Source organism: Sceloporus occidentalis, unplaced genomic scaffold, assembly GCF_023333645.1.
Source record: "Sceloporus occidentalis isolate IW3139 unplaced genomic scaffold, rSceOcc1.0.p SCAF_3, whole genome shotgun sequence".
NCBI classification, from domain to species: domain Eukaryota; kingdom Metazoa; phylum Chordata; class Lepidosauria; order Squamata; family Phrynosomatidae; genus Sceloporus; species Sceloporus occidentalis.
In genome coordinates, this window is record NW_028316983.1 from 138,175,453 (window position 1) to 138,199,398 (window position 23,946).

At 39.1% G+C, this 23,946-nt stretch overlaps 1 protein-coding gene across 2 annotated transcripts in view; it reads left to right on the forward strand.

Moving 5' to 3' along the window:
* ELP2 (elongator acetyltransferase complex subunit 2) overlaps positions 1-23,946 on the forward strand; it is a 58,826-nt gene that overhangs the window by 28,147 nt on the left and 6,733 nt on the right. For both annotated transcript variants that reach the window (XM_089516426.1, XM_089516427.1), the window contains 6 exons: positions 226-324; positions 731-788; positions 9,649-9,721; positions 14,959-15,151; positions 18,616-18,737; positions 22,079-22,221. In XM_089516426.1, the coding sequence (XP_089372552.1) occupies positions 226-324; positions 731-788; positions 9,649-9,721; positions 14,959-15,151; positions 18,616-18,737; positions 22,079-22,221 (688 nt within the window). The remainder of the gene's footprint in view (positions 1-225; positions 325-730; positions 789-9,648; positions 9,722-14,958; positions 15,152-18,615; positions 18,738-22,078; positions 22,222-23,946) is intronic.

The following is a 23,946-nucleotide window of genomic DNA, read 5'->3' on the forward strand; positions in this document are numbered from 1 at the left end:
CGCTCCCTAACCCTAGTATTGGCGCGAGTACACTTCTTTATGGTGGTCTGTACCGCCCCTTCATCTTGCTATCCTAAACTAATTAGATTATGGGCCAATTTTCATTTAGATTTTTTTTAATACCTTGAGGCTATAGTGGTTCCATTCTACTTAGTGTTTCTTAGTTATTCTATCTTTTGGTTGTTGTTTAGTTGCTGACATTAAAAATAGTATTCTCTTTTACAGCTGGAGATGCAGAGGCTCAAGAAACTGAAGATGAGAACAAACTTAGTAATGCTTCCAGTCAGTATCGTGAGAATTACTTTCAGCCATGTAGTCTGGCAGGTATGCAACACATTAACATGCTGCGTATTAACTTCAAGAATGAGGTTTAAGGAGCTAATACTTGAAAAGGCAGATAAAAGGAGGGGAGACAGGACCTGCTGTAAAAAAACAAAAAACAAAACGTTGTTGTTGTATGCTGTCAAATCAGTTCCTAGGCAAATCTGGTATGTTTTTGTTTTGTTGTTGTTGTTGTTGTAGTTGCAAGATATGTTCAGACAGGGTTTGCCATTGCCTTCCTCTGAGGTTAAGAGAGTGTGATTTGCTCAAGGTAACCCAATGGATTTTCATGGCTGAGTCGGGATTCAAACCCTGGTCTCTAGAGTCCTAGTACAACACTCAAACTAGTATATAATGCTGGCTCAAAAAAGCAATAATATTCAGTTCTAAACGAAATTATTTCTTCCAGAACCACCAACAGAAGATCATCTCTTGCAGAACACACTATGGCCTGAAACCCAAAAGTTGTAAGTTACTTGGTCTGTGGATTTAGAAACAAAGGAAAAGAATATGTTATTTTCATGTTTTAATTTTTCTGCGATATCCCATAAATCGTGTAGTTGTTTCCTTAACAAAAATGGCGGTGTTCTGGGCTAAGCTAGGGGGCAGATGGATAAACCTCTTGTTTCAAAACTACATTTAAATGTCTCTCTTCATTTAGGTTGTTCAGGTACTACTGTATATGTGGTAAGGCATGTTGAGGTTTCTTCCAGTTTATCCTAACAATTGTCTTGGTACATGCAATAAATTTATTGACTTGAACTTGAGTCTCTAGCCACAACACCATGGAGATAAAAACAATGCTTAGCATCTAATGTATGTGTGAAGGCTAGCATTCTACATCAGCTGCCTAGATTGCCTCCACACTGCAGAAGTAATCCAGTTTGACACCATTTTAACTGCCATGGCTCAGTGCCATGGAATTCTGGGAGTTGTTGTTTGTTGTGGCACTAGTGCTCTCTGACAGAGAAGGCTAAAAGTCTGCCAAAACTACAGTTCTCAGAATTCCATGGCATTGAGCCATGGCAGTTAAAGTGGTGTAAAACTGGATTATTTCTGCAGTGAAGGTGCAGCCCTAGTTAAATAACTACTGGCAGAATGGACCTCCCCCTAGAAGTGATGTCCAGTGAAGTAGATGGTAGTGTTGAGGGTTATGATTGTGGCAACAGTGTCAGTTGTGACATTATTGCCATGATCTTAACTCCCACTCCCAGCCTTCTTTACCAAGCATCAGCTGCATGGGCAAGAGGAGGTCCTTTGTGCCAGCAGTAGGAGCACTGGTGAATGACATTTCTGTCAGGCTTGGGCTGCAGGAGTAATTGGACCATGAGACGTAGTGGTGTAGTGGTTTGAGTGTGGGACTACATTTTGGAGGACAGGGTTTGAATCCCCACTTGGCCATGAAACCCATTGGGTGACCTTGGGCATGCCATATGCTCTCAGTCTCAAAGGAAGCCAATAGCAAATCTCTGTACAAAGCTAGATCCCGGAAGGGAGAGGCGGAATATAAATAAATATTTTATTATTATTATTATTATTATTATTATTATTACTATTATTAAAGCGTGCCAAGAAAACTCTATGAAAAGTTTGCCTTAGGGTCACCATAAATCAGAAACAGCTTGACACAACAGCAACTTAGTTCCAAAACACACTGCAGAAATAATCCAGTTTGAAACTGCTTTAACTGCCCTGGCTCAGTGCTAGGGAATCTTGGGAATTGTAGTTTATTGTGGCACCAGAGTAGGGTTGCCATAATTGTCCACTTTTACCAGGGACAAAATGTGGAACAAATTCAAGACCAAACTGTAGGACAACTGCAGGACAAAACTCAGCCCAAAATGTAGGACATTGAAGAAAAATGGTGGACCTTAAATGTCCTACATTTTGAGCTGAGTTTTGTCCTGCAGTTGCCCTACAGTTTGGTCTTGAGTTTGTCCTACATTTTGTCCCTGGTAAAAGTGGACAATTATGGCAGCCCTACACCAGAGCCCTCTGACAGGAAAGGCTAAATGTCTCACAAAACTACAGTTCCCAGAATTCCCTAGCATTGAGCCTGGGCAGTTAAAGTGGTCTCTAACTGGATTATTTCTGCAGTGTGTTTTGGAACCTGGTTTACCTAGTATACTTAACAAAGTAGCTGATGTAGCATACTGTCCAATGTTTTTATTTGACTTCCAGCTTAGTCCCTTCCAAGGGCTTGGGGCAGGTGACAGTATGCTAATTAGTAGGTCCTATCAGTTTGCCTCTAAAAGAGAGTGTGGTTTCCTATGCCAGGGGTGGGAATCATGCAATTCTCCAGATGTTGTTAGATTGCAACTCTTAGAATTGTTCTCCACTGACTGTGCTGGCTGGGTTTATAAGAGTTGTAGTCCAGCAACATCTGGAGAGCTGCATGATTTCCACTCCATTTTAAGCTAGGCAAGAACTGGCAGTTTAATGCAGACTTGAATCAGAAATTTTCTGGCTCACAAATTACAAATAGCCATTACACAAATGTATTTGGTGAACATGAAGCGGTTTATTCCTTCTAAAAACCAAGAGAAAAATTCCAAAAATCTGTATGAGCAATACCATTATTAGGTCTTTCAGGAGCTCACAAAAATGTGCAAAAATCTGAGATCTCCAGATCTCTTCATCAGGCTTTCTCTCAGCCCCACCACAATCTCAGGCTCACTTGGTGAGGACACAAGAGAGAGTCTTCTTGGGTTACATTAGTACTGCAGAAATAATCCAGGTTGACACTACTTGAACTGACATTGCTCAAGGAATTCTGGGGTTTGTAGTTTTGTGAGACATTTAGCCTTCTCTGTTCAAGAGTTGTAGTGCCACAGCAAACTACACTTCCCAGCATTACATATGTTCCCAGTTTGTATTAGTCCTGAATATTGTGCCTCCTAAAAATGGGGAAAAAGCCCAGAAGGCAGCTGAATGGCAGGTAGTGTGAAACCAGCATCCTTAGAAATGACAGAGTATTTCAGTGGCAGTTTTTAGTTTCATGGAGGAATTGCTTACTTGGATAAAATAAGTGTTTATACATGCATAGGATTGATAGTCTCTCAGTAGGCAGTAGGAGATAGATTTTTGCAAGGTCCATGGGAAGGTTCTGCAAGGGCCACATGCTGGAATAGTTCCCAGGAAGCCTGTTTTTCTCACTGTTCCCCTCCTCTTGTTTCAGTACCTTTAAAAGCGTTTCAGCTCAGGCAACACACTCTGGAAAGCATGCCAATTTTTCACAGCCTGTCATCCTTGGCAGGCTGAAGATGGCATGGATGCCATAATTTTGAGCAGCTTGGCTCTAGTGAATCGGAGCACAGGAGCCTGGAAATATTCATAAAGATGTAAAATTGTTGCATTATTTACTCCAACTCCATTGCAAAAGGACATGTCCACAGTCCTGCATGACTTCTGACTAACTAATCTGAATACAGACTGTGGGCCATAGACTGGGTGCTAGAGTTTTCTTTCCTTTTTGCATTTCCATTCAAGCATCAAAAACATTAGTGTTATCAAGTTTCTGTATGGTGAACTGTATTCAGCTTGGTAAGTCACAGATTGTGCAACTGAGCCATGATGACTGTAGCATATGGTATACACCAGTGCTTCTTAAGCTAACTGATGTGATGGACCAGAAAGGATTTTATTTTCCATGTGCCAGGGATTGGTGCCATCTTTGCGGTCATTACAAGTCTTTGTGTCTTGGCAATTTCCTGTAGTAAGTGGCTCATGGACCAGTCCCAGTCTCTGGACCACTACTTTGAGGAGCACTGGAATACCCTAAAATTGGAAATCTCTGAGGCATTCTGTTAATATTAGAACATAGCAATGCATAGGATTCATGTTGACAGCTTATACCAAATAGGCTCCTAAAAGTAGCTTTTAACTGGAACAGACACTCCATCATTTAGCCATGTACTGGTATTCTACATGCTTAATAAGACTGCTAAATAAATAAATAATAAATAAATATTTTTTTAAAAATCCAACAATACTCTAGTGAAAATTTTTTAACAATACTCCAGATTTTACAGTGAAGGCATGATTGTTCCAGTGACTCTAAATCTTGCATTTATTAATAAAAAAAAATTGAGTGCCATCCATCCACTCAAGAAATATCTTATAGAAGAGTAAACATGGGATTGACACTGAGATAATTAAAATTCTAAATGGTGACTATTGCCTAATTTTCAGATTAGAACCATCTAAAGATAACAAAGCAGTTTGTTGGAGTAACTGTATTAGGTGGAGGAGCTGTATTAGTATTTAGTAGCAGCAGCTGCAGGAAAGGAAGGAAGGAAGGTGGGTATCACAATGCTTTCTCAAAGCAGTAAGCTCTTTTTAGTGTTTCACAGAATTTGTCCCCGACTTGATCTTAGCAGTGGAAAATCATTGAGAGATATTTTTAGTTAGAGGGCATGGTAGAATCGTAGTCTGCAATATATTACTTTTCAGAATTGTAACTGAGGCAGTACATTATCTAGTTCAGCTCCTCCAACTCACCCCCCTTTAGAGGTTTTTGAACTACAGTACAGTCCCCATTAGACCCGGATAGTATGCTCAAGGAGGATGGGGCCTATAACCCAATGAATCTGGGGGGCGATGGGTTGAGCTATATTGCATGTAGTGCCCCCCTCCAAATCATACATGGCACAATAGCTGCTTTCATGCTGAGCATGGAGTGAGCAGTCATTATTATTATTAACCTTTATTTATAAAGCGCTGTAAATTTACACATTATTTGGCTTTATTATTTGCTATCCTTAACAAGAATTCATGAGCCATTGTAAGGTAGAGAGCAGAAATGCTACAGCTGGAGACATTGGCCTGTTACAGACTGCCAAAATAAAGCTGCTTCGGATCTCTTTGGAGGTATGCTATTTAAATGATGCATGGGTCCTAAGAGTCCGGAGGTTGCGCCAAAGCCACACTCCATTCCTAAACACTGGAATGCAGCTTTGGTGCAGCTTCCAGATTCTTAGGGTGCATGCATCATTTAAACAGCATACCTCCAAAGAGACCCAAAGCAGCTTTATTTTGGCAGTCTGTAACAGGCCCTAGTTATATTTCTCTTCTTGGCTTAGCAGCTTTCCTAATAAAATTGGATGATGAGATGTAAAAGAGATCAGGGTAATGTTGTCTTTGCATGAGTGTGCTCTAAATTCATTTAGTGAAGATTTGTGAAGTTCTAGCCACTTAGCTTTATTTACCAGCCAACTGTCTGGGGTGATGGTAGTTGCAGTTCAGCACATACAGGTTTGGTGCAAAGACACTCTACAGCAGGGATGGAAACCTCCATGTATTGCTGGACTACAGCTTCCAAGATTTCTCAGTATTGCCTGTGCTGACTGGGGCTGACAGAAATTGCATTCTCATATCTGGAAAGCTCCTCTGCCATAGGAGAACAAAGCAGCTGGATACATTTTAAAAAACAGAGGAGGATTTGAAACCCATAGTTACCCTTGTGGATTGTGTAAGGTGGCTCTAATAAGCTGAAGCGGAGTGACTTCTTGTAGAAAGCAGCCTTTTGCTGGCTGGCTAATGATGCTTTGAGGGGACAGTCTTTACATTCAGCAGATAACTCATTACTGAGAGAAGGTCAGAGGAACAGGTAGCAGAGATGTAAGTTTAATAAGCCTGGTTGTTCTCAATTCGATTGAACAGATAGTTTGCCTGTATAGTACGCCAAATAGGGTTTCAGCCAGATGTGGACATCACCCTGCCTTATCTAAATCTTAATTTTGTGTGTGTATGGTTTAAAAAGAAACATTAGGTATATGTTGCCCAGAGTGCTGAACTTGAAACCATTTTGGAGCCTTCTTTAATCCATATTTTAATTCATGAAATTCCCCAGTCTATTAGAGGTGGGGAAGCTCTTCAGAGTGAGACAATTGCAGATTGCATATTATAGTCCCATTCCTCTAATTTGTACAAATTTGATGGTGATGGTAATGTAAAAGAATTAAGAGTAAGGTATCCTTGTTTAGAACAGTATGTCCAGTGAGATGATTAGATAATGGTGGTTAATGCTACTCTTCAATGAATGCCACACTTCATTATAAGTAATGATCAGGAAAGCATATAGATATTTTGGATGTGAGGGTGATCTGGCTGTGACTTCTGTCACCCCATTGATTGCCAGGGTTGATTTGGCTGATCTGGCTGGCTAGGCAGGTGTCCCCTTCCTCCCTCACCACTCCATGTGCATCCCTCCCAAAGCTGCACGCTTGGTGGAAGATGGCCATCCCAGGTAGGAGTGTACCATTCTTCGGTCAAGGGTATGCAATAGCTGCACTCCCCTGCTAGAACAAACAAGCTCAATGAAAGCATATAGATATTTTAAATTGCATGTATACACCTTTGTAGTTAAAAACTCAGTAAAAATACAAAGAGGAGAATGGGAGAAGATAGGATAAAAAAGAATTTGAAAACTGACAGAAAAGAAAAAAAAAACACTTCTGTACATCCCAAGGAGAAATGATTATTTCTGTTTCCAAACCTGTATTGCTTGGGAGGCAACATGAAGGACAATTCCCAGCTGTTCCAGGAGCAGGCATAATAACACCAGTGCTAGTCCCCACCTGATGATTGGAGCCTATTTCCCTTGGGCCTAAGGGCTGAAACAAATGGCCCCTTTGTGCTGGCTTCTGGGCGACTTGTGAGCTCATACTATAGCCTGAGCTTTCTGATGTGTAATAAGCATAGCATGATTTAGAGCTGCTTGTTGGTCAAAACATAAAATTCATTCCCTTTTTGAGATGGTATCCTTGCCCTCTGGTTTGTCTCTGTTCTGTAAATTTGAACAGAACAACAAAGAACTGTTGGCATATACCTAATGAGCTTCATTCATGCAAAGTACACAGTGTGTGGGTGAGAGGCTAGGGAGCACACAGACTGTCCATAGCACAATATATTTTACAACAACAAATGCCTTTCTAAGCATAAGCTTAGATTTGTACTTGTACAAACCCATCTTCTTCCTCTGAGGATGCATCCTGAATATTCTCTTGGTCACAGTCCTCCAGACAAAACAATATATATTTGCATAATTCCATGCAGAAGATGTGGGGGGAAAGAAAGGTATCATCGCTTCCATCCCTTAATTGTAACAGCCCCTGATTGCCAGATAGTTGGATAATGAGCCAATGATTTTCCTTAAGGCTTCAGCTTGGAATTTTTTGCACGTTTTTTTGAAGCAATAAGCAGTGTATTTTGACAGGCACTGAGAAAATATTGTTAGTTCCCATTTGTAATTGCGTGATATTAATCTTGAAAGAAATGATATGAAATCTTGTAAAATGTAGGCCTCATGTTGCCATAACAGCAAGAAAAACAGTGAAGAGCTGGATTGCTAAAAATAGAGCATTTTGTAGTTGGATTTCTGTGCAGAATATTGTTGTCTCAGTATCAGATTTCAGAATAAATTTTTAATTTTGATAAATATTTAAGGAGATAATGGTGCATAGGCATCTAGTGAAATGTTTGAATGGGAAGATTATATTTTAGGAAAATGCAGACTTAGAACGATCTCAAGGACTTTATAAAAAAAATTTCTTTATAGAGATTTGGGGATGAATCCAACTGTAGTATTAAGCAGAATAGATCCATACAATGAATAGGACTTGTTAGTCATGACTTAAATATTTCTATTGATTTCTGTAGGTCTGTTCTAGTTGGACTAAAATGAAATTTCACCCTTGGTTGCATCCTACATGTAAAACCAATGCCTATATTTAGACTTTTTTGGGGTTTTTTTTGTTAACAGTCTTACATAACTATAGTATGAATCAACACCGGCTGGCACATTCATGTGTATCTACGTATCACTTGATTTGCTCAGCATCAACTAATGTCGTAAATTGTGTCAAACCTGGGTGATTTATACGTTCTATTTGCACCTTTATGCATTGTGATGTGGGGTTTTCTAGAATATTTTACAAGCCTTAAATCAAATAGAGTCTTAAGGTGACTATATACCAGACCAATAAAGGAGGACATCTTAATTCTACATGCCGTTTCTGAAATATTTTATTAGGAAAAAACAATAAAGATGGATAATGTAGTTTTAAATTTTATATTCAAAGCTCTACTCAGAAATTATTTTTATTGGAATATTAAAAGTTGTGAGCTCAGTTCAAGGTGGACAGCATACGTAAAGAGTTACAACGTTGAAAGATTTAACTCATATTATAGCTTTGATTAGCAGATTTACTCTTACCTTAGAAAAGAGTTTCTAGTGCTGTTCCCAGGGAAAACAAAGCACTGGCAATAGAATGAGAAACTGAGCTTCTTATTATAAGGAACAAATCAGCACATTACCCACAGAGTTGCTGTTCCTGCAGCTAAGTCTGTTAACTGCAGGAAAAAATACTCTAGATGTGAAGGATACTCTGACCGCTAAGTATGCAAACTTAACCTTGTATAAATAACATCCTAGATTTGGATATCCCCTGATCTATATCATCATATTCCTATTTAATTTTATGAATAAAGTTTATAACATATTTTAAGGTATCTTTTCCTTCTAACTGTATTTGAGATGGTTTGTTGAATGACAATAGCTCAAATAAAATGGGATGACGACAACCCCAAGGGGAACTTGCCACAGGGTTTTTCTTGGCAAGTTTTTTCAGATGGCGTTTGCCATGGCCGTCCTCTGACACTGAGAGAGTGCGACTTGCTCAACGGCACCCGGTGGTTTGAGTGCAAGGTGACCAGATCTCCTAAGTGCAAAACAGAACAAGGCACTGCAAAATGTAGGCCATTAAAGATAAGTGGAAGCCATGATGAAAGAAAAGTGACAAACACTCATAAGTGTGAATTCATGCTTCTCAGTCCAGCTCAAAATGGAGGACATTTTGGAATTCCTCCTGGACAGAAGGCTGATATTTAGTACATGTCCTGGAAAAGGGGATGTCTGGTGAAGCTGGGAGGGAGTGTATTGTGTGAATGGGCTACTTCCAATTGGGAATTTGAAGTTGTTGGCTAAGCCCTGACTTCAGGACTGAGCCTCTGTTGAAAGAGGGTGGCTTAATATTTTGTTCTTCTCCATGTGGGAAAGAGGAAGGATGTGTGAAGCCCACTGCTCTAATCCAGTGTTGGCAAGCAATAGCTGGGTCCTTAGGCTGCTGCCTGCAAGTGCTGGCTGAAAACCCTTTGTTCTTCTGCCCCCTTCCCTGAACAGCAAAAGTGCTTATCTGATACAGTAGATACAGAAAAGATTCACTGGTATTTAATTAAATTTAAAACCGTTGTATCAAGTAACAACTAAAGGATCTGGCATTAGAAGTCTCTTGTCTTTTCACTACCTCATTTCCTTTGTTACTTTAGATATGGCCATGGCTATGAAATTTTCTGTGTCGCCTGCAATAATGCCCAAACTGTGATTGCCTCAGCATGTAAGGTAAGGAAAAATAAAGATAGGAAATTTGCGTGACAGATATGTTGACCTTAGTTGTGCTGATTGGGTTCAAATACCGTCAGAAGATGCCTGCCTCTTGCTTAAACCAGGGGTGAGCAACTGTATGGCGTCACAAAGGCCAGATCCTTCTTCAGAACACCCCTGTGGGCTGCACCACCCCCTCATGCCAAAATAGTTCGGTATTCATTCAGGGTCCCTCTCAAAATGGTGACCAGAAGTGACATCACATTAGTTCTTGACACTATTTTGAAAACAGATGCATTGGATTTGAGGGTTTTGGGGGGCTGGGTGGGTTAGATGGAGATTTTTTTATTTATTTTTTTATTTTTTTGCACATGTGGGGTGGGGGGGTCTTACTATGTGGTTTGGGGAAAAATTGTTCAAAACTCCTTCAATACATGACATTGGGATGGCGCCCTTAAGGGGCTGCAGAAGTGTGGTCTTGGCATTTTGTGGGCAACTCTCCCTCACTGTTGGTGTAAACAAAAAATCCCCTGGTCCACCATCTTGCTTCCCAGAGCATGCAACTGGATGCATTAGGGAACTTTGCAGACACAATGGTATTAGCCGTCTCCAGTTGTTTCTCTCCAGAAACTAGTTATGACAAACATGCTGTCTTTGTACATTGGCTTTATCAAGAGCTATACTTTGTTTAAATAACAAATATGGAGATTGGCATCTTAGAAACATAATTTAGATGCTTATCGTAAACATGTATATGAAGGGAGATTCCGTATATTTTTGTGTATGATTTCTCACTGGAGGTAGGGCAAATTACAATCGAGGCATGGGCTTGGATCCTTAAGACTCATTACTGGTTAAAATTGATTTTAATTCCACTCTGTCTAGCTCCTCTAACTTTAATAAACACATGTCAGACAGATTGGAAATCTATACTGCAGGAGAAGCTGAGAAGCTTGGGCTTCATGCTTCAGGCTTTAATAACTCTTGGCCATGAGAAAGTTAAATCCACAATTAAGCAATTTATTGAGGATGTGGAGCTGCAGTGCCATCTGAGTGGATTGGCCAGGTACTCAGAAATTAAAAGTTTACTCTAGCAAGGCATTTTGCTGGATATTCCTAAATTTAGAAAATCCTTCATTTTAGCCAGATTTAATATTCTACCATAAGCATTATTGCATGGTAGATTTGGAGCATACCCTACTCAGATCAAGTATGCCCATGTGGCCTGAATGAAGTAGAAACTGTCAGGCATGTGCTGTTGTATTGCTATCTCTACAGGGATATTTGTTCTACACTCATTACTCCTATTGTGCAGCAAGTTCCAGGGAGATGGGATGACTACTATTTAAAATATCTAGTAGAGTATAGGGAATCACAGATCACTTTAAAAATGGCTCAGTTATAATGTTATAAAACTGAGGAGACAATTTGTGAATGAGCTTTCTGAATTATGTTTTTGTTTATATATTTAATTATTTTTCTTTGTATGTACCAAATACATACAAATTATATCTTATAGATTTTAATTACAGATTATTTGTATATAACATGCTTTAAACATGTTGTGGGTGTGTTTTAAATACAATGCTGATTTTGTTGTTTATATGTGTTTTCTATTTATGGTCTGTAACTGAAACAGATTTTTTGATTGATTGATTGATTGATTGATATATATATATATATATATATATATGAATTTAATACATATATATTATCATATATAATGTAACAGACTGGATGTGGAACAAAGTGAGTTTTCTGGAGGCCAAGGCAAACTACCCATTTTCATACAAAGTGCTGCCTCCTGCCAACATAAACAGAACATGAACCACTTGGAGCCAGAGCCAAAAAACAATCTGTTCTTGATGGGAAGAATGAGTCCTATTAAAATGACTGTTATGTAAAAGTTTTTTTCCCTGTACTTCGTAAAATGCCAGTGTGTTACAAGAACAGGGAGAATTAATTAATAATGTTATTTGAGGTGGAAGAAAAATTGATATAAAGATGAAAAAAAAAAAATCCTAGGAGAACAAAGAATCCCTAGGAGAATCCCTAACAACCAAAAATTCTCTGAGGTTAATAAATCGATGTAGCATATATTATGGATAAAAGAGTTATGCACATTTCTTTCAAGTTAAGGCAATAGCAGGTAAAGTGAAAATGCAGTATGAGTACGGATATTACATACAACATGTTACTTGTGTCATAATATGTGTAAAAAATTACTGGAAATTTAAATATATACAAGACATTAAAATACACATTTGGGTGGTTTTACTAAATGGGAAATTTGAAGAGCAGACATTTTTCAGGATTAGACATCAGATGCCTGTGCTCTAACATATTAGTGGATAAAAGAAAAGATGCAGATTAATACCAATGTATATAGATAAAACTTTATTTGGATACACGAAAGTAAACATTTCTTTTGGAGGAGAACATGTCTAGAAGATAACAGTTTGCCAATTCAGAAGGGGAAAAAAGAAGCTTTATTAATTTGACCCCAAATGATTATATTACCCAGTCATCAAAAACAAAAGAAAAAGTTTATATGAAGAAGTAGAACAAAATTTACAGACAAGGTTTTTGGAAATTTGAGATATTTTATTATTAAAAGTTTTAGTGTTTTCATGGGTAGTTATTATAAAGAGAGTTGCTTTCAAATGGCCAAGCAATGATACTGAAACCCTAGCAAAATTAAATGAAAATAGAGATTAAATGAAATCATGCTGGATTTATATGTGGCAGGAGTGCCAGAAAGCAATAAAATGTTCATTCACAATAATTCAGCAAGGTAAATTTTATATGTATTTACAGTTTTTAGGTTTTCAGAATTTCTGAAACGTAATTAGATAAAACATGAAAATGTACTGTAACTCCTCGTAAGACTCAAGCAGTTGTTGATGGGGGGCTCACAAAACCCCTGTTAGCACTGGGGGAATTGGGGAATCATAATATTTGTGTCATTCTCCCCCAATTCCATGTTCCAAATATTCTTCTACCATGATGAGATGTTGTTCTTCTGTGTTAATTTAGTGAAATATTTTACTTCCAAAGCATTTGGGGTCAATTTTACCCTAAAGTTGGAATTAATGGAGTTACTAAAAACTCATACACATAAGGTGTTAGAGTTCAAAGGGACTCTGTCAGATATTCTGCTTTGTGCATCACAGGTGCTTCTCCCAGAAAGTTCCTACTAGATTAAATACTGTGAATCAGTGGGAACGTGGTAAGTCAAAACTAGTGTGACTTCCATTGATTTGATGGATATACTTTAATTGGAACTAACTGGATTTAGGCCAGTGTATAGAAGACGAAAAACTTTATTTTGTGTATTTTGTTGATGAACAAATTAGTCCCCTTATCATCACTACAAATGGTGTCAACAGTATCCCACAGGTTTTTTTTTTTTAAACCCTTTCCTAACCTGGTGCAATGATAAAAACTCAGTGCAATAATTATGAGTTGTGAATTATCATGTTGAAAAGCCAAAAAAAAATTCACAGACCTTATAAGCTCACCTTGTCTGTGCACCCTGTGCAGAGATGAGCCTATTTCAAACCTTCATGAGGAGGGGCCCTTTCACACTACTCACTTAGATCACTATAGTTCTGCATTAACTACCCAGATTCCATCTCATGGAATTCTGGGGAGCGTTCACACTACAGAATTATAGTGCTATCATTCCACTTTAACTGATGTGGTTCTGTCCTGTAGAATCCTGGGATTGGCAGTTTAGGGAGGAGCATTGAGAAATTTCAGCCAAAGAGCTCCAATGCCTCACCAAACGTATAAACCCTACAATTCCATAGGATGGAACCAGAACAATTAAAGTGGAATATTAGCACTATAATTCTGTAATATGAATGGACCCCCAGGATTTGCAGCCCAGGGAGGGGCATTTAGAGGGTCCCTATAGTGCCTCACCAAAGTACAAACTTCAGGATTCCATAGGAGGCAGCCACAGCAGTTAAAGTGGAATCATGGCACTATAATTGTGCAGTGTGAAAGGGCCCAAGGATACCACACATTTAAAATCAAGCACACCACTCTTTGGTGGTGCCAGCAGTGGAACAAAGAACTGGGGGGGGGGGGCACAAAAGGAGGGCTCCATGCACTGTATGAGTGATATGGTGTACACTCTTACAACACATATATAATACAATAGGCAAAAGAATTTGCAACAGGTAAAAATAAGTATTAGTATATAGTTAAAAACATAGAACAGATCAAAGTTAAAATAGAAGGAAGCCTAAATACCCTAAATGCATGAGATCTCATCTGATCCTGAAAGCTAAGCAGGGTCAGCCCTGGTTAGTACTTTGATGGGAGACTGCCAACGAATACCAAGTGCTGTGGGTTCCATTTCAGAGGAAGGCACTGGCAAAAACACCTTTGAGTATCCCTTGCCTAAGAAAACCCTACAAAATTCACGGGGCCACTGTAAGTCGAAAGGTGACTTGAAGGCACATACGCAACACTTACTTGATTGTATCAGTCCAGTCTCCTAGTCAGTTTTTATTCTAATGGAGTGTTAAGAAGGTGAGAGGAAATATAAATGATCAAACTAATGGTACTGATATTTATGTAGAATTATAAACAAAAGATGAAAGTATGAAAATGGTAAATGAATATATGTGAGATAAATTAAACAAGAAAGTTAAAGATATAAGATATTGATTATATCATTTATACATTTGTTTTGTTTCCCAAAGTTGAGAAATAATAAATTATTTCTCCGTTTTGGGTATTAAGGCATTTCTGCAGAGTTGTGATGGATAAATTGTGTAAATTTGTTTAAAAAGCAACAACAACAACAAAACAAACAAACCAGGTAGTTCTTTTGTTAAATAGCTGTGAGATTGGCTGCTCACAGGTGTTGTTGACCTTTCTGGAGAGAAGAAGCTGTGATTGTGTAATTCTACTATAATTTCAAAAATAAAAGTCTGATGAGTAAGGGGAAATATTTCTGAAATACCTGCTTGTTACTGAGTATCACCTTTAATATCTTCTGGTGCTCATAATACAACACTGATTCCTAAAATTTCTATAAATGCAACATTTTCTTGTATAAGAAAATAATCTAATAGTCAACTCAAGATCTCTGGCCAGAAACTACTTTTTGATCAAAAAAAGCACACTCACTGTTTCTCCAACCATTTATCTATTAAACCATACAGGTGTTAGTGTTCTTTTAGTTGTTTTTCAAGGTTGCTTTTGCTCCTTCACTGTATTTATTGCTTTCCATTTTTCAGGCTTCTAAGAAAGAACACGCGGCTATTATTTTGTGGAGCACTAGAACTTGGAAGCAGCTACAGAGCTTACCTTTCCACAATCTGACAGTGACACAGCTTTCATTTTCCCCCAACGATAAATACTTACTAGCAGTTTCAAGAGACAGAAAATGGTCACTCTGGAAATGTAAAGACATCAGTACAATCAAATCAGGTAAGATACTGGAGTTGATGTCACTCGTGCAAAATGTTGGGGCTTTTAAAAGTGTAATAAAATAAATACATAAGTGTCAGTTTTATAAGACTCTTTTTGGCAGGGGGGGGGAGGTTCTCCTTTTCTAAATGGAATTACTAAGGAAGTGAGCATATACCTGAATGTCTTATTAAAGCATTTTTGTTCATTATGTGACTTCAGGTTGACTGACTTAAGTTGACCCCATTCCATTCGTTTCTTGGCAATATTTATTCAGAGGGAATTTGTCATTGCCTTCCTCTAAGGCTGAGGGATTATGACTAGTCCCAGGTCACCCAGTGAGTTTCCATGGCTGAGTGGACATTCGAACCCTGGTCTCCCAGAATCCAGGTCTAACACTCAAACCACTCTGGTTCTCATAACTCATGCATATGTGCTAATCATCTTGAGATATAATTATAATGCTTATCATTTACACCACTATAGAAATAAACTATAATAATAATAATAATAATAATAATAATAATATCATTTTGATATGAGAGATGTTCACATCACAAGTACAGAAAGGCTTATGCCTTTTGTTCCCACCTAACCACATGACTTACAGAAACAGATGTGGGATCCATGCAAGATATCTGGCCGGTTTTCTGTTACCGGCAAAGTGATGTCTAGTAGAAAAGATGGCCTGTATCCTACATCTCCAATTATACCCTGTTCTGATGAATGACTATTGTTTGATTACACTCCATCCCATCCCATTCAATCTCATTTTTGTATTTGAAATTTTCCTTGTTGTTGCCCACCTCGATCCTCAAACAGGAGAGGCGGGATACAAATAAATACTTTGTTATTATTTATATTATTTTCTGACAGCTGTGCACAGAGAGAGCAGTCCCATTTGGGAGGGGAGGGGAGGGGAGGGAGGATTCATGGTGGAGGTGATACCACTCCAGAGATCCTGCCATCACACACCAGTACAAAGTAGGTGTTTCCCCTTCTCCTGTGTTGCTGCCTCTCCATGCTGCCATTGAAATTTCTGTCTCCGTTTGACATTGGTGGAAAAATAAATACAGTGGGCCCTTGTTATCTGCTGGGATTTGGTTCCAGGACCCCCTGTGGATCCCAAAATCTGTGGATACTCAAGTCCCATTAAATACAGTGGCATAGTCAACTGGTGTTTCTTATATAAAATGGCAAAATTAAGATTTGCTTATTGGAATTTATATTTTTCTGGAATATTTTCAAGTCATGGATGCTTGAATTGGTGGATAAAAAATCCGTGGATATGGAGGGCCAACTACAACACTACTTTCATGGCTGGCATCCTCCCCCCCCCCTTTTTTTTTTTTTAATGGAGGTTGGAGATGGTACTTTTTTGGACTATCACTCCCAGAGCATGGCTACTGGCATGCTGACTGGGCAAGTGTAGTAGCTGTATCCCCAAAAGGTAATTTTCTCCAAAATCTTCCTAAAGCCCCTGGGATGCCTTCCCAGATTGTAGGATCACAGCCTCAATAAGTAAACTTTGGCTGTCTTGTACACATGGAAAGATGTACATAAGGCGAGTCTGTCAAAATTCTGAAAAATAAAAATTAAGTCTTGTCAAATTTATTCTAGCTGGAAGCAGCTGGAAACCAGGAGGCTCCTGTTTTTTATCAGTCTAAATAATGTATGTATCCTCCTGTACCATAAATAAATAAAAATAATAACAGGATGCAAAAGTGAAAATGAATAGTCCGTCTCCTGTGCCCGAGGCTGCCCTCATAATAATATGCATTCATACAAAACCCAGAACATCATCTTTATATTCTGGTGAAATCAGTCAATATTATTATCCCAGATTGCAGATAGGATGCAAAAAGGGCTAGCTTAAGGTCATGTACTGTGTTCATGTTAGAAGAGAGTTGTGAACTATGATTAATGTTCATGTGGCTGTAATGCTAAATCATGGTTAAGACTTGGTAAGGATATTTGGGAATTTACACCAACAGCAGGGAAGAAATACCCTTTCTGGAGACTGGGAGTTCTTTTACACTACATATTTATAGCACTGTGATTCTACTTGAATTGCCATGGAATTCTGAGTTTTTTCATATAAGGAGGGGCATTTAGGAAGGAACCCTGGCATTAAATTAAATTGGAATAATCGGGCTATAATTGTGTCATGGGAATCAGCTCCTGGAATTTTGCAGTCTAGGGAGAGACATTTAACATTCTCAGGCATATAGCTCCTCTAGTACCTCACCAAACTATAAACCCCAGGATTCCATAGAATGCTACCACAGCTACTAAAGTGGATTCATAGTGCTATAATTGTGTGGTATGAAGGGGCCCTGGCTTGCATTCTTCTGTGCTGTGTTGGGAGGAAGCCATTGTGCAATCTAGAGATGGTACAAGATAACAGACACTCTGAGTTGTGTGCCCAGGAAAGATTTCTGATGAATGGAAGGTAGTATGTGAGCTGTGCATTCATTTCCCTTGTTTTGTAAAGGCTTTGGTAGGAGGCAGTAATGGGAAATGGTGGAGGAAAAAGCTTAAGACTGAAGGCCTCATTGTTTATAGTCATGCTGTGGAACCATTACTTTCCCTAAAGTGTTGTATTTTTCTACTACCTGGGGAAAGCAGCTATAGTAGAAGATTGCCTATTAAGTGACATTACTTTGGAAACATGGAACATTTCTATAGTAATGTTGTGATGCTCAGGAAGCTGAAAGCTATGGCAACCTCTGTCTGAATCAACAGGTAGAAATTCTATAGATAAAATGGTCATGTGGCATTAGTAATTTAAATACATGGTCTAACACTGAACTGATGAATAATATGGTTGCATCCCATATGTAAGAGAATATGATTCCAGGAGAATAACAGTGTAACATTGTTTTTTAAAAAGCAATATATAAATTAAAAATGGATGTACTGCATGAACTTTATATAGTGTATGCTTTTCTAGATTTGTAAAATTAACAGTTCAAGCATAAGCAAATATCGATTTGAGTTCCAGCAACAATACTGCTGTTTCTGGCTGTTGTGGGATTTGAGAATAATTATCAGCACTTTCATTGGTCTGCAGACTGCATGCAATTGCAAAAAGGGAAGTGCATCTAAAGACATCTATCTGAACCGAATAGATAAATTTTCCAGCAGATAGATTGCATTAGATGCTCCCCAGCTGTTGCTGGTACTTCCATAGTCCTCAGCTAGCTTGGTTTAGGAAGATCTAGCTTTACAGGATGAATAATCTTAGCACCAAATTGAACAGGTGCCATGGGAGCCTCTCCAGTGATGCAGAATGGTGTCAGCTAAATCAGAAGCAAACAAAGACATGGGAGGATACTGGGAATGAGAATGGTGGACTGAATGCAAGGCATGTGTCCTGAGTTGCAAACAGATACTCTAGTCGAGACTACTGTGTGCGTCTCTTTAATTTCTGACTGTGCCACTTTCTGAGAGTATGTCTGAAGAGCATTTATATCTCATTCCAGAACCAGTTTTCTATCTCTTTGCTTGTACTGATCCAAACGTGGCTGGGCACAGTCGCATCATTTGGTCCTGTGACTGGACACCTGATAGCAAGTATTTTATTACTGGGAGCAGAGACAGAAAGGTAATGTATGCCACAGGCAGTGGCTCTGTTATGTGCTTCTGCTTCCTACTGTCCTTCTGGTTCCCTCTGCTACTCACTATCCACTGTCCACTGCCCTTTCTCTGTGTCCCAACTGGGGTGGAGCATAATTGATGGCAGGGAGAGAAAGGCCACACTGGTGACCAGAAAAAAGCTCTAGAATTCCTGTCCCAAAGAGGCTAGGCTTGATATTCTCTTTGCCTGTGCTCTGCCTTATGGCAAAGACCTTCCTGATCAAGCAAGCATTCACTTTTTAGGTTTGATGCAATGTATATGTGTTTATCTGTTTTTAAGCTAAATTTTGTAACTGCATTTAATTAGTTTAACTACTGTTAGCTACCCTGAGAACTGCAACATGCACACAACCTTGTTCAGGTCCCATGTGCTTGGTACCCATTTAGGTTCATCCAGCTGAAGTAATACCGTGGTTGCCCTTGCTGATGATTTAGTACTATATAGTGCCATTAGAATAGAGGCTTTACTGCAGAAATAGCAATGCCTATGGTCCCTGCCATCAGGAGATTAAAATCTGAAGTTTGGCAACAGAGAGAGAACAGAGGGTGGTAAGGGGTGAAAAATGTGATGATAAGATGTGGTGAATGTCCATAACCATGCCTATACATTCTTAAGTTTCATTCTGAAGGGGAATGAAGAAAGGGATGCTAGCCAATAATTGGATTTTTAAAGCATAGAAGACTCATGAGTCACTCTGTTACATCCCCCGAAATGCACACACATAAATTCTTACATGTTATCAAGCCCCAGTTTGCAGCTTGTGATTACTTCACAAGCTTCACTGCTAACAGAGAGAACATGAACTTTAGATTTCACCTTCTTTATATATTGATGCCTCTAACAAGCAACTTCTTTTACACATGCCTCTCTTCACAGGGAAATCTTTCATGCCCTCGGTTATTATCCTCCTTTAAGCCCCCTACAATTTTCTGCACTATCCTTTCTTTGATGAGGACAAGCAATCCTGTAAACATGGGTTTCCAAATAATCCTTATCAATCCGTCCCTTACTTTTATACCTTTCTTGTACAACAGTAGAATTTACTGTGTTTTTGTGACATGATTTGCTCACTAACTAACATGGTTTTCACAGAGCCAGAGCCTCCGAAAAACACCACCAGCGGTTCTGCTAGTTTTTCCCACGCTTGTAACACTTTGCAGGCCAGTGTATGGGGCTTCTCCTTTCTCCCAACTTGCGATCTCCTCAAAGGTCCATAGTTCACTTAACATTAAAGCATGAAAACTATCATTGAATTACTGCTCACTTTTTCTGTGTATTTAAATCAGTTTTTTGGGTTGTGACTGGCATTTTATTGCCAGAAGAACAGACTTTGAAAATTTCTGAATTAGCTATAACCTGTAACTTTACTGAGAGATACAAGGATTGTTAGACTGGTGACATTGCTTCCTTTTTGGTAGTTTTCTCTCACATGTTACAGTGCCTAAATCAGTCTTAACCAGTTGGGAAACAAAGGAAAAGCAATGTATGTGACACAAGTAGGCAACTAAAAAAATGTGGTTTTTTGCCTGCGGGTGCAGCCAGCAGCTATCTCTTGTACATCATACCAGTGACGACAGTAAGAGTACTATTTATAGTCAGCCATATCTCTGTGCCAGTCTTCTGTTATATCTTGCATTTTAAAGCTGTTTTTCCTTTCATTTAACCATGGAGGAAAATTGCCATGCGGTAGTCATGTGAGTTTGTAGTAGAAAAATAGACAGGGAATCCCTTTGCACCTTAAAGATAACCAAACAAACTGTGGAATGGCATAAGCCCACTGTGTCAGATGCTATGATATGCTTTTAGGTGTGACAGAACACTGTTGTTTGAACCACTGGAGTGGTGGTTCTTTCTGAGTGGTAGTTCATATTAGGAACTCAAGATGCTGCCCTATAATTAGCTTACAGTTGTAAACCGCTTAGACACCGCTTAGGCAGTATGAAGCGGTATATAAATGAAGCTTGTTTTATACTGAATGAGATCATTGATATATCAGCCTGGTATAGTGGGCCCTTGGTATCCACTAGGGTTTGGTTCCTGGACCCTCATGGATATCAAAATCTGTGGATGCACAAGTGCCATTAAATACAGTGACACAGTAAATTGGTTTCCCTTAAATAAAATGTCAAAATCAAGGCTTGCATTTGGAATTTTTATGTTGTTCAGTATTTTCAAACCATGGATGCTTAAATACATGGATGAAGAATCAGTGGATAAGGAGGACCAGTTGTACTGTCAGCAGTGACTGTCAGTGTTGCTCCATGGTTTCAGGGAGGATTCTTTCCTAGCCTTTCCTATATCCCTTTTCAGGGATTGTACATCCAACTACTAACCAGACCTTATACTACTTGGCTTCAAAAATCAAGACAAGAACAAGTGTTGGCTTACTTTGTCCCCAAGCTATTAAAACTGTGGTTACCACCAGTCCTTCTCTTCTATATCACATGCAGAGAATTGGGGAGGGAAAGTTATTTTCCTTTAACCTGGTTCTTTGTAGAAAGTTCGAAGAATGCTTTGCCTAGCAGGAAGAAAGTGAACATTCCCCTTTTGTCTTCTCTTGTTGCAAAAAAAGTGAAGTAAGTTTTGTCTATAACCTTGATCTGGGCTTGAAGCAGATGAGTGACTTGCTCCCTGTATGAAATTATACCTATGTTCTCTGTATAAATGTTTCAATACAACTATTTGATTGTTTATCATTATTAGTTTTGATTTAAATCAAATTACATTTAGATAATATATATAGGTTTATATTTATCAGAGGTCTCACAGTAAACCTGGATTTGAAAACTAACTAACTAACTAACTAACTAACTAAATATATAAATAAATAAGCATGCTAGCTAGCTATGTGGATGGCAAGAGAGAAAACAAGGACTTAAAAACATTTAGTCATATTCACCCGAGAAAAATAGAGTGGTCTGGTAGTCAGAACTTTGAACTGGGACTTGGGAGAACTATGACACCTACTGGGCAATGTAATTCATTGGGTAATTTTGAATGAGTCACTCTCTCTCAGCTTGACCTACTTTACAGAATTGTACTGGTGATAAAAGTGATTAAGAAGCAAGCTATGTGTGTCACCTTGAGCTCTCTGGAATAAAAATGGGATATAAATATAACAAATGACCTTAACAGAAAACACTGCTCTCATGCATGGAGGACAGTTAGTTTCTTGCAGCATGTGTGGGTGGACAGGTGCATTGCACAAAGGTAAAATCTTAGCTGTTTCAGGCTTGTGATCTTCCTTAGATCTCTCTGTTTCACAGAGTTCTGAAAATAATTGTGACTTGTTTGTGCCTTTCAAATAGGTCATGATTTGGGGTGAATGTTGTTCAGCAGAGGAGAATAAAGAGAATGTCATGAGAGTGATACATCTTTGTTCAGCAGTCCTGGATGTTGGGGATTCTGTCACTGCTGTGAGTGCTAGTCATGTGCTTGCTCCTGATGGAAGGTACGTCACTGTGGCATTTTTACAAGCAGTTGTATTTTTCAATGACTTCTGATACTGTTTGCCTTCCTAAAACAAAGCCACTACTGTATGCATGAATAAAATTTGTCCCAAGCTGTTTTTGCCTGATTCCCTCTCTCCTGGAATAAAAGTGAATCACCATCCTGGAACTCCTCAGGACTGGCAGTAAGCAATAAAGTTTTCAAATTGGTTACAGGCCTGCTATGCCATCACAAAATACCTTGTCTTCAAAACCAGAAGTTGACTTCTACCCATTTCCAATTTTTGTTTTGTAGGGTTTTATTTGTCTATTCCTGTGGCCTCTCAGGTATCCAGGGAGGAAAATTGGTCTCCAATCCCAACAAACTGGTTTATCATCTGCACTAGTGGCTGCATTTTTCACCCCTGTCTTTTCACAGTGTGTTCCCTACTTCAGAGTTTTATTATTACTTGCACTTGTCAAAGCTTGGCTATATTTAAGGAGGTACAGATTCCAAAAAGTGAACAAATGGAATGGCTTGGTTTCCCTCAGCCCAAATTCAGTCTATCAGTTGACAAACATGACAATGTAGTGTGTCATGTTTTCCCCCTTTTATGAGATGTTACCAGGAGTGCATGCATTAGCAGAAGCCATCTGACTCAAATTGTATTTAGTTAAACCTTAAACGTTTGGGGTGGGTGGGTGGAATGCAGTGTCATGATAGGATTATTCAAATCAAGAGCCAATGTGGTGTAGTGCATTGATATCCAAAATGGTGCTTTGTGTACTGCTGCTGCTCAGTGAGCCTTTGGCTGATGGTCTACAGCATGTTTCCAGGAAAGAAAGAAACTATTGTAGTCAATGTGCACAAATACAGTGCCAATCCCTGGGACATTGGGAAAAACAGTATACCACTACATCACATCAGATAGCTGAAGATTTTCTTCAACCTCTTCTAGCTGTTTTCTTAATGTCTCCATGGTGCTTGAGTTAGAGTGCCTGCAAGTCCAATAACATTTTGTGCCTGAAAATGGAATGCTAGGGGTTGAGGCTTAATGTGCCATTTATACGCCATCTCTGGAAGTGGAGCTGGTGTCAAGTTTACAGCTATGTGCAAACGTGTGCACATATGTGTACAATCTTTCTATTTTTTTAGTACTCAGAATATCGCATTGATATTCCCGTTGCACATGACCAGCGTTAATTTGAATAATACTGTCTTGGTCGATGGCATCCTGCAACCTCCACTTATCAAGCCCATAAGGTTTAACTATATACAGTCAGCCCTCAGTATCCGTGGGCTGGCCATTTGCGGATCCAAGCATCACGGACAGCCCCCTGTTGTTCTGTGGCAGCGCATGCACATGGCTGCACCACCATTAAGTTCCGTTGTCCCCAGTGGAAGTGTGGCTGTGTGCACCACTGCCATGGGACAACGACATCTGTCCCTAATGGCGTTGCAGCTGCGTGTATGTGTTGCCATTGGGGCAACGCTGGCTTGAGCATCCATAGATTTTGGTATTTGCCTAGGGGGATCCGTAATCGATCCCCTGTGGATACCGAGGGCCAACTGTATGATTGGGATCAGATGGGTGATGCTAATACATGCATTCCTGGTAACATCTCATAAAAGGAAAAAAAAAATGACACAGTGTGTTATGTTTGTCAACTTTTTTTTAGTCATTCTTTCCAGTGTGGGGAACATACAATTTGGAAGAGGCCATATGCTTCCACTGTCCCATCACATC